At 35.7% G+C, this 12,200-nt stretch overlaps 1 protein-coding gene across 1 annotated transcript in view; it reads right to left on the bottom strand.

The window, feature by feature from the left end:
- The window catches only part of VWA8 (von Willebrand factor A domain containing 8), a 180,545-nt gene that overhangs the window by 16,470 nt on the left and 151,875 nt on the right, over positions 1–12,200 (bottom strand). The window contains exons 38-40 of the mRNA XM_057366321.1: positions 8,911–9,019; positions 8,040–8,196; positions 5,185–5,293 (exon numbers count right to left, since the gene is read on the bottom strand). Of these exons, the coding sequence (XP_057222304.1) occupies positions 5,185–5,293; positions 8,040–8,196; positions 8,911–9,019 (375 nt within the window). The remainder of the gene's footprint in view (positions 1–5,184; positions 5,294–8,039; positions 8,197–8,910; positions 9,020–12,200) is intronic.

Genomic DNA, 12,200 nt, shown 5'->3' with positions numbered 1-12,200 from the left:
TTAGCAAGATAAAAAAATTGCATATTTTGAAAACCTACTTCTAGAATTGTGATACTCAAGAGACAGTCAAATAAACTCTTCTTCTGTTTTAGTTAAAAAGACATTGCTAATTCACAATCTGATTTGATTAAAATACATTACAATCCATGAACTCAAAWATTCCTGCAACTTCTGTACACAGAGTATGCATCTAAGGTTGAAGACTCAAGTGCCATAATAATATAAGCAACATATTTAAGCATGTGTTCAAAGGATAGCTTCATCATGGCTCATAATATATAAGATCCAGCTAAAGACAGCAAAGTCTATATATATGGGGTTTATGGTTGGTATTATTTCTTTTCACATCTTTGTGTTGAAATTGCTCATCCTAGTYGCAAGCTCAGCAAGGGAAGGCAATTTTGAATTTATATACATACAATGGTTTTGCCTTCTGAGCAAATTGCTGGTGAGCAACTGGAGTAAAATCAAATATTCAGCATGACAYAAACTGGCTTAAACATTAATTTTTGGGAATGAAAATCAATTCCTTTCAGATGAGCAGGAAGTCTTACATTACAAATCCTCAGTAAACTGTAGGCCTGGGATTTGAAAGGATGAATCTTTAWAGTTTTGTATAGACTGAGCAGGCAGAAAATKACTTCTTCAGGCTCAKAGAATCTTTGKTTTTGCTCTGGACAAAATGTATGARTTTATGTTTTGGTGTCTAGAGAAGGAGTTCTGGACTACAGACTATTGCCTGTAATTACTCAAGATTAATGGACTACTTGCCCATGAAAACAAGTGGGCAAAAAGACTACAAAACCACAGAAAAATGTTTTGATTAACAAAATCAAAAGTTTTACAGAGGCTTCCTGATGGAAGGCAAAAACAATGCAATACAAGGACACATCAGCCTTCTAGTAAATCACAGACGGGGAAGGGGAAAAGATTTCTGAGGTTGTGAATTCAGCCAGTTGTGTTCTCTGGTACGTTCCCATGGTGCTAGAGTCAACCTAGCTTTAACCCACTTTAGCAGTGGGGCATCCATGAATTTGTTTATACCACCTACTAGGAGTTTCTACTACAATTAAATGTGCCTGGGATGAAAGTTAAATCCCTTCTTCCATAGGATGGTTGATTCCTTTATTGCCTTCAGAGTTGTTTAAGATCATGAAGAGACACCTGCAAATTCTCAGTGACCTCTCCATGTCCCACCAAAATGTCACACTGKAGGAGTTTTCCTGCTGTGAAAAGCCCAGAGGCAAATTTCAACACTCCAATTAACCATTCAAAAACTACTCCTGGAGAAAACATGCTCCTGAGTAAGCAAAGCCTGTCTAAAATGAATCATGCACCTTTCAGGGTGATGCAGGTGAGATGGCTTTGTTCCTTCTCATCTTAGCCACTCTAAGTAGTGGAACAGACGTAGATCCTTATCACTTCCTGCCCACTGGTGTTTTGTCAAATTTTTGTCATTTGCTTTCTTTCAGTAGGCAGGAGGGACAAAAAACAGATTATAAAGCATGAGCTTCATTGAGCAAATTATCTGCTAGTTTCGCTATTCTTTTCATTGACAATGCTTTAGATTTGCAGCTATTTAATGTTCAAGGAACAGCAGTGTGAGAAGAAAATGGCTTTTAATTATGGACATAGTTAAAAACAGTTTAATAGCTTTTGAAGAGTATTCAMCAAAAGCCAGTATTTGAGCTGAAATTTTATTGAAGAAACACAGAGTTGACATCCTCTCCTAAAACAGGAAAGAATGATGACAAAATCTGATCTCACCTCTTTCCAAAATAATGCTAAAATTACTCAGGCTACTTAGCATMTGCATCCTCCATGCAGAATTACTAAGAATTTGTTTCCTTTTATAAAAGCTGAAAAATATAATMATCTTAAGCATGAGTGTTATACAATGCACACACTTTACATATTACAGAGAAACTTCAAATCCTTTTAATATGCAATTTTCATATGTTTAAAAACAACTTAAAAGTGTTTACAATTTTAAGTGAAAACCAGAACTAATATATATATATATATATATATATACATTGCTTTGATATTTGACTAGAAAGGACATACAACACATTACTATTTTAATATACTGCAACCATATTAATGAAAAAATATATTCACTGTGCTGCTTTACAAATTAAAAAAATGTGCTAGATGCTGTATCTTATGAGAATGGCAGTGGCTGGTCACAATGCAACATTACAGTAATTCTTTTCACTGGAAGATGTCACAGGCCTATTTACAAAAAAACTTAGCTGCCATGTCTGTAAATGTCAGAGAAGAAGTTTTGTATGTGAAGTAATCACACATCTAAATATGTAACTCATAATGGTAGAGGATGTATGAAACACTGCCAGTTGTGGTCTGCATTTGTTTCTGGGAACACATTACACAAATGTTCCCTTAGCTGCTCAAATCACAAAACTACTACTGACAGGGCACAGGGTTTTTCATATTTCCAGCTCTCTGAGCCATGCTTATTATAGGAYTGCTACTATTTTATTCTTGCTGCTATGACCAGACTGTTCCCACATGGTCTAAATCAGACAGAGCCCAGCAGGCTCAGGTTTGCCCAGTTTAAATGCAGGGGCCTAAATGATGCTCGGGAGCTACAGGGACAGTTGCCCTCAATTCTCTCAGTAATAATCAATATASAGAGAAGTACTTTCTGSAAAGTAAGTCCCCTAACATTTAAAKAAGGCMTTTMTGARTGATTGAYTGACCATAACCTTTTGAATTTGGAGTTCAGAMAGACAAGCTTTAGGAGAGAGAAGAAAGCTCATCAGTGACAGGATTTCCTGGACTTCTGGCTTTGCTACTTCTACAGAAGATAAACAAAAACTCATAATGCTTTGATAGCATTGTTCAAAGAGTGAACAGCAAGTTATAAAAAGCAAAATGAACAATGAAATTACATTCTCAGACTATGTTTATGGTATCACTTTCAAGGATCTGTCTATTCCAAAAATCTTTCTGCTGCTACTAACTTTTGGCAGGCTATAGACAACTGCACCTGAATCCCAGCCTCTTGATTATAGGAAGGTAAAATTTAATCAAAGGAACATATTTTAAAGAAACCCACAAAACTAACAATAAAAAAGCTATGTTGAAAAGAAAATCCAGGTTAAATAAACATGGGCAAACATATTTTGATTATGTGAACACAATGAGTTTGAAACAAAGCAAACTCAAACATTTTTTAAAAAAAACACGTTCTCTACTGAGAAGGCAATTTGGGATTTTCACAAAGTTAAAAACACATAGACATCTGAGCTGCAACTGAACTTTGCCACTGGTTTCTTACTAGAGACATGAGRAATGACTGRTAACAGAAAGAAAACTGTTCTAGTTGAGAACCCATGGTATACACAGGACTATACAGAAAGAAATGGGAGACAGATGCACAGTTCTTCATGAGGGCTGGGTGAATGCTGAAGAATTCAGATAAATTTTTTCCCTATCAAAATATCACATGAATATCACATTATCAAAATATCAGCTTCCCTATTAACAAAAGCATTTTGCAATTAACTAATTCCTGTATTCATTAATTTCCATTTTTCTACTTCATCTTCTGACWAAATCCCTACTAAAATCTGTATACAAATTTATAAAGTCAAAAATTTTCTTTCACTGTTGCTTTTATTTTATGATCTAGCTTTTCCGAATTCAGTAATTTTTTTTTTCCATCATAAATTACATTTCCTAGCTCTGTGGTTAGTGGTTACAGCTTTTAGCAGGAAGTTACCAAAGTCTCATAAAATACTGAGGCTTAWAAGACTTTGCCTTGATATTAAAATGACCTTTTTTAACAAAGCAAGAGGATATGCCTGCTTATATTAMAATATGTTACATTTTKATTATGATTAACAAGATCCTTGAATGTAAGAATTTTGGCTCCAAGGGATAGATAAGGCAGACCCAAAAAAAGAGTTCAAACTGAAGATTCACTTATTCATTTCATAGCCAGAGTGTGCCCCCAAAAACATGTGTGCTGGAAACATGGCAAAAACCCCACCTAAATATAAATGATGTAGAAAAAGCCAAGATTTACATCCAAATTTTTTTCAACAGAAACCCATCTTTTTTGCAAGCCAAAAGCCTGTGTCCTGAGCTGAGTACATGAATCACCTAATCATGCCCCTCTTAAATGWTCATTACACGAGGAGTTCTGTGAATTGGTACATTCGTAATAAAACTGGCTAAAGGTTCTCTGTGTATATATGTGATTATAGTAATGTTGTCGTAGCTACAAAGGCTTAAAAGTATAAATAAGACAAGGAAATGTTACTTTTCTTACTTGCAATACCAGGGSATAGGATTTACTTGCCCAGGAAGAGTCTGTTTATCATACAAAGTGATTTCTTTTTGTATTTAAGCTTTATTGCTTAAGACACAGCACAGTGACTAATAAACTAAGGTTTAACACTGGTTAAGTGCGGTTAATAGCTAGTGGTTAGTAGCCCTCAACAGAAATATTTATAAGAAATTATATCTTATAAGGAGTAAATTAGTTTTCCTTTAATTTTCACTGACAATTAGGAGATTCCTCTTAGAAACTATACATTTACAATTTTATTTCCTTGTATATGAACACTAGAAGTTAAAAAAAAAACCAGAACAACCAGTTCATGCCAGTTACCAGAAAAAGGCAAACTGGTGGTTTTGGTCAGCATCCACTTCAGAGATTTGGACTATTTCTATTTCTAGGAGCAAGAGTTAAAAACAAACTTGACAAAAATTCATGTTTTCAGCTGCATATGCAATAAAGCTCCCACCTGTAGTGGGTGCCTCTTTTAACATCTGTAGCATTTCCACTTCTCAGCTAATAAATACTCTTTTAGACTGAAGGTAAATACAAAAACTGTGCTCTATACACCTTCACAAATTCTTTTCATAATGTATAGTAGTATTTTCTTTCACAAACCTGTCCTCCTGAATAAGTAATCTCTGTAAGATGTGGAATAGGAATAGTGTAAATTGGAGAGATGAGCACTGGGATCCACTTACAGGCTGCCTTTTAAAATAGCAACATGAAACTTTTTCCTAACTGATTATAACTGGAATCTGCTTTTAGCCTTCAAAGGTATGACCACCAGATGTTACCAGGATATTAGCAGGACAGTATTTGGGGCTTAATGTAATGACCTCCCTGTGTTCCTTTATCAGAGAATCTAAGATTACCTGCAGATTGTCCAAGATGATGCGGAGTGACTGCACTTGACGTCGGACTGCTCCAGAGAATCGTTCATAAGTTGATGCATCATATTCACTCATCTGAATCTCTTTCAATCTAAAGTAAAGAACAGGGAGCCAAGAACAGTTTAGGAAACAAGAATATCTTACATTTACTTATTTAACTAAAAGTTATTTATTTGATAACAGGGAAATTCAGACTGCAACCAGCACACAGAAGAGACAAATCAGAGAGGCGGCAGCTGCTTTTGTGAATGTCTGACAAGGCAGATGTTCGCCAATGTCTACGGGGATTGCATCAGATTAAACTTTTTATTAAAGTTACTAACCCTATGACTCTCTCCTAATCTGCTTTAAAATTTGAGAAGCAAATCAGAGGTTCTGAAAATGTGATCAAAATTTGAAAGGTTTTGTTGGCTCAGGTGTTGCTATCTGTACATAAAAGGATCACGAGTGTATTCATTACTTCACTGTCGGAGTATTTTAAACATATCCTGATTCATGCTTCAATACAAAGGTTAAATAAAGACACATTACTAAATCTGTCCTTGAAGACCTACAAATAGTAAGTGTCTCAAATACTTAGCTATCTTTGTTCYTCATTAAATGAAGAAACCTTGAAACAAAGAAGTATTAAATGAACATTAACAAAAATGTGCTCCCACACACAGAAAATGAGTCATGTCAGTGAACACTATCCCGTCCAGGAGCCTGTAACAGAGAGCACAACATCTGCACCATGAAAACAGATACAAGCTTTCATCATGAGCAAAGATGTGTCCATTTCAAATCCTGTATCACTCTTCTTAACATCATAGCTAAGCAGAACTGGTGAAATTCATAACTGGAATGTAATCACAGAGGTCCAGCAGTGAAGAATGAGCTAGGGGATGGTTGGTTATACCATAATTGTGCACCGTAAGTATTTGCCATGAGCCAACATCAGGTAGAGAGGCAGCAGTTGTGTATCTGCCCACCCCACCACTCAGCATGGGGCTGGGTTCAGMGCTGAGCTAAAACATTATGGCCTCTCTGTGCCCAGCCCATTTCAAACAATCACTTTGTAACAGAATAATCTCATTCACAGTGTTTCAAATACACCGATCTTTTAACTGAGCTATAAATGCATAGYAAAGTATGTGCAGGCTCATTTTATTTCAAATGGCAAGTTTTTATAACCCTATCGTAAGTTAATTACCTGGATCATAAAAGTGTACCTGAGAACTGCTGTTTAGACTAGCCCTTTAAAGATAATACTAACATCAAACATCAAATCTTTGTTGTCTCTATTATGATTACGTCTTTGTCTATATTGAATTTTGCATAGACATAGTCATTTATAGACAACCATTATTCTTTAGAGGTAGGAAAAGGTAACTTTCAGTGCTGCACATCTAATTCCAGGAATCCTGCCAACAGAGCTCAGTGTCTTCAAATCTATACAAGAATCATTTTGTTTCAAATAAAAAAGAATCTCACATGCCATTTCATTTTATTGGACTCTACATCAATCTGCAGTGAAAGACAGTCCGGAAAAAATACCATGAAAAATACTGCATCTTTTCCAGAGTAGTTATTAATTTCTTTCTTGTCAAACAGAGCAATTTAAAATGTTTACCACTACACATACTATCTAGCCAGGAAAACATCAATAACTTTTACATGAAATTTATCGCTTTCAGATAATCCTGTATAAACAAAGCAATGAAATCTGCAGTTTCCCCTTTTTTTTTAATCAGACTGAGGACTCCAACCTCTCTATTTTCAACTTTTATGTGTTAGTTCCCATGACTATCCAAGTAGTAGAGAATACTGATCCAAGCCAAAAATGGTTTCATAATAGGCTACATTTACAGTTGGTACATGCCAGCCCACTTGGGTTTTGTAGGACACGAATTGTCACCTCATGTAYAGATACCAGATTTTACAAGGCATACCTACACTGTTCCCACAGCGTGCAGCAGCAGCCAGGAATTTCCCTGATCATTAATTTAGTAAATAACCACACAGGCAGTAGAAACTYATCAAAGAATGCCAGGTGTGTATATGGATATATGCCCAGACAGATGTACAGTATCCAAGACCATACATATCAATTGCTTCTATTATGAAGCAACTCAGAAGCAATTTTGAAGAAGGGGGATGTTTTTTAATACAAAATACCAGAGGCAGAGGTTGACTTGAGTATTCAGTTGGTGGAAGAAATCTGAATCTGTGCACATTCTGGGAAATAATCAGTAATCATGCATTACACTCATGCTGGGAAGACCTGTTGCTCATGCTAAAGTAGAGGCTGAGACTTAATAGTTCAAATCACAGAATATTCTGAGGTGGAMGAGACCCACAAGGATCATCAAGTCCAACCCTTAAGTGAATGGCCATCCAGTGATCAAACYTACAACCCTGGCATTATTAGCATCATGCTCTAACCAGYTGRGATAATMATCTMACYATCTGGCTACAGATCTTTCAAACAGAAACCATTTGTTTGCAATGGTCARTTTGTTAAGTGATGAATTCCTAACAACACACAATCTGTATTAATCACAATTCAAATAAATTTTCATATAATTTATCCCTTTTTAAAAAGATTAACATCAACCTCCCTCTCCATCTAGCTATGTTTTACTCTGCCAAATCACACAGTCATTTTAACAGTGTGGCTCAATTCAATAGAACATTCTATACATCTTATCCAGAAGAGCTAAACATGTGCTGGTAATCTCTGTTAAGTGATAATGAACAGAGTAATGATAAATGCAGTTAAGAAAGAAAATCCTTTTTTGCCATCTTTTTCAAATTCTTCTGGGAACTTGAAAAGAAAAGAAAGATTTTCACATTACCTCYGTTTAAAGGCTTTTTCACCCATCTCTCGAGCAGCTCTTTTAACTTCCTCAGGAACAGCATCCTTTTCAGCTTGAGATACTTGGTAAACCCTATGGCCAGCATCCAGTCGGTATGGCCCACCTTTGCCACCTAATCCAGCAGTGTCTCTCCCACCTAAGATGGTTGCGATAAAAAAATCATTAAGAATATACATTTGATAAAAAATAAGAACACATTTTCTTTAAAGCTTCCAGTGTGATCTCCAGATGTTGCACACAATCCCCAGCTGAAATGTTTATTGCCAAAGGTTTTCAAAACCAAGCAGTTATCATGGTGAAAAAGAAYTTCCCTGGAATACTTGTGTTTATAGTTCCTTGAGAACAGATTCATAATGGTTTCTACCCTGTACAAAGGGGACCATAAATCTTCCACATCTCCTAAAACCTCCTGGTCCCAGACTCTGTCTTCTCCCTAGAGTTTGTTGGTTTACACTGCTTCCAAATCACTTTATCTAGTGATAACTATCATGACCTTTTAGAATTAGGAGGCACTTTACCTGTCCTGTGTACCTCTTGCTACACTATCTAAATTTCTGCAGCTACAGGGACTTCTAAAGGAATGGCAAATGACTCAGCCTACTTCCTGTGGCTCCAAGCTTCTCCTTCTCTGTACGACCAATAAAAAGAAACAACAAAATTTAATTGAAGAAGAAATCCGCTACATACAGTTTAAATTATGCAAATATTTCTTTTCACTGGCAATAAAGCAACCCTGTATTGGGTAAAATAGCTCTAGGCAGAGGATAGCTTTGTATAAAACCATATTTGGCACAGAATCTCCCTTAGATATCTGTCAAAGATGCACTAAAAAAAAACAAAAAAGAAAAACCTGTTCCACCAGCCCACATATTTCCACCAACRTGGGGCATGTTGTCTGGATCCACTTTTCCATGTTTGGGGGAACTGACATCCAAACCACTTTCCCTCTCAACCGTTATCTGTAAAAAAAAGAAAGARACATGTAAATCTCTCTTCTAGTAAAAAAAAAAAAAACATTCTGACAACCTAATAATAACATATTAGGTGTGCTGAGGAACTGTAGAACCGACATTAGTTCAATAAATACAACATTCCACATCAGAACAGAGCAGAGCAAAAAAGGGCTCCCAAACAGAACATTAGACCCCCGCTGAACTGAAACTATTGCCACATCTAAACCACTCTGCATTCTGCTCATATCCACACTAGGAATTGCTTCCTGATAACTGCCYGACATAATTCAAAATCCCCCTGTAGACAGAATCACCTGCAGTCCACACRCTTCTCACAGTACTGTATAGCCACAGCACTGCAGATCCATTCACACATTTCATGTGCACCCAACTGCAGTTGCACATTCCTTACTGATGGGTAGACTGATGCTCCTTTCATGAACAGGAACTAGCGAAATGAGACTCATCAGCAAATGGCCAGTTCAAATGACAGGCTCACACATCACTCAGCATCCCTGCCATGACCACAGAAGTTGTACCACGCTGGGTTTTCTAGACCTGTCTGCTGACGGCACTTTCCCCACTGATTCATGGCACAGCTGAACACCCAACAGCTGCCAGATGGTGGTCAGGGCTGAGTCACTTTGGGCTGGGACTGGATTTAAGTGGTAACTGAAAGTAAAAATAATCCTTCCCGTTATGAACTCTGAGTCATGTAGTAAATCAATGATTCATGTGTAAGCTGCCCTTTACTAATCTTCTGTAATTTAGTGGAACTTTATTTTTTTTTTAATGAAACCTAATGACTGAGATGGAAAATKAATGTCTCTAACCACTACAAATTAACTTTCTTCTCATCTACCATATTACATTTAATTCTCCAATGAATTTATGTGTCCCAATAAGTACAATTTATTGCCTTCTCAGAAGTKCACTGGCATTATCAAGGTTCTTGCTGTAGAGCAGATTAATCCTTGAATTCACTGCCTTGCAGACTCAACTTCATGCTGACATGAATTCCACACATGTTTCCGAACTGAAAACATGTGCTCTAACAACACTGTCCTGGCAGYTATTCAAAACATCATTTTCTTTCTCTTTATAGAATTCATATCAATTCAAAGAGGTACAATATATCCTCTGTGAACCATGTCATTAYTGTAAAATCAAGATCTAATCTGATAAATTACATTCATTTAACATTAGTATAGGAAGAAAAATATAATCACAACAGCATGTTACCCYTAGGGTTATATACTTTACTGGTTTAAGTGATTTCCTCCAAAATAAACTGGTTTTTTTTGCATAACTTGTAGATTTAAAAACTCTCAGAAACATGGGTTAACAAAAATTGCTGAACTTACTTTAAAACAAAATTTTAAAATCAAAATTATAGTGTCAGCCTCATGACAAAACATTATTCTATAATGAGAAATACAAAATAACACAAAAAATGTTAAATGTTCATACTTCTGTATTCTTTATAGAAAAAAATATTCCTTCTGCAAAAAGAAGCTCTGTGAAACAAACATAACCATAACCAGTGTTACAAATGTCATATTCTATTTTTGTCAAGTTATTCCATTCAAAAATTCCACTAAACATTTTGGAATACAAGCATTGTTTAAATCTTGGGTGAAAAGGTCTGTTAAAAAAAAGTGCTTTGCTGCTCATGTATCTTTCTCACATATAAGTTGTTCACAAATAGTGTTTCTGGCATACATACACTAGACAGGTTTCTGATAAAAACTTATTTCACATATCAGTAGTGTTGATCTGATTAAAGCAGGTATTTGTAACTTTGAAATGATATGTGATTAATAGAAAACTCTCTGTCTTATAATGTTTTTTTGCTTTCTCTTCTTAAAAGAATACCAAACATACAACATTTAATTTTTGTTAAATTTTTGAAAAAATTGCTTGAGAAAGGAAAAAGGAAAGAAGAGGTACATTCTGTCATATCTTAACAATGCAAGTTCTTCACTATTTTTCTTTTTACATATAGTTAATTGCCTAATGGATAAAATAATTGAACATTCAATGATACTTGAATAGAAAACCACCAGCAGATACGTAAATGTCATGCCTGCGAGTTGCAGCAGTTTCATTAACTTTTTTTTTTTTTGAAGTATCATCAAGGCAGACAAAATGTAGTAGAATTCAGCTAATTCTGAATACTTTAACAATAAATTTTTATTAGCAGTGGTTTGCTGGGGTAATTATTTTTTAAAGTTACCATATACTTAGAAACAGCATTGTATTAATACAGTAGAATCCTCTGAGGAGAATCTTCTGGATGTACTTTCCTGGTTTTTCTTTGAGCTCTTAAGATAATTCCCATAGGGACTTTCAGGGTTTTCTCCTTCCCATTCCCATATCCATGGAAGGTAATTTTACAAGTTTCAAGGCAATTTTACAACCAACCACTTGTCTCTACTCTGAAAGTGCCTCTATAAACTAGAAGTTAGACTACCAAATATCTATATTAGAATTGAAGATATATTTTRTAAATAAATCAACAGCAAATCACTGAGCCTTGACATGAAATCAGAGGGAAGATGAGGAAAAAACTGAAGAGAAAAACTTTTGGACAATGACACATTCTTCATCATGACAAATACAAAGAGATGAGAGATCCATAGGTAAGTCACCCCTACAAGGACTGGAGGAATTCTTGACACTAGAAACTATTTGAAAGATRGATTTAAGGGGCAGGATACAAAACTGGATAGATTAGGAACTTGAGAAACTGAAGAAAACTCAGCAGAAAACATCTAGTTTGTCTGGAGTGAGAAAGAAGAAAGAAAAAGAACTACAAGTAGAGGGGGGACTCAAACAAAYTTAAAATCCACAGTAGCTTTTCCAAGCTGATTGTAATTTCTAAAATAAGCTTTCTATTACTGTTATGATGGGTATTTTCAAATATATAAATAATTTCATTGCTCAAAAGTTGACCTSTTCCCTCCCGAATATTTCCCGTTTGAATCTGTTGCAAGACTTCTATGAACTTTGTTCCTTTCAACAAGAGTTYTGACTAATCACCTTTTCTTGAGAGAAATCTGTGCTCTTCCTAGCCATACAGGCATTGAAAGGCACTATTCATACTGCATCACTGTGCAGATTCCATACTGCCGGGTGTGCATATTATGGCTTTGTGAAACAGCACATGAATTCAGTCTAGCAGCCT

This window comes from Malurus melanocephalus, unplaced genomic scaffold (assembly GCF_030028575.1).
Source record: "Malurus melanocephalus ecotype Western Australia unplaced genomic scaffold, MMel_1.1 scaffold_63, whole genome shotgun sequence".
Lineage (NCBI taxonomy): Eukaryota > Metazoa > Chordata > Aves > Passeriformes > Maluridae > Malurus > Malurus melanocephalus.
Note: the sequence above shows the minus strand (reverse complement) of the source record. Positions and strands in the feature narration are given on the sequence as shown.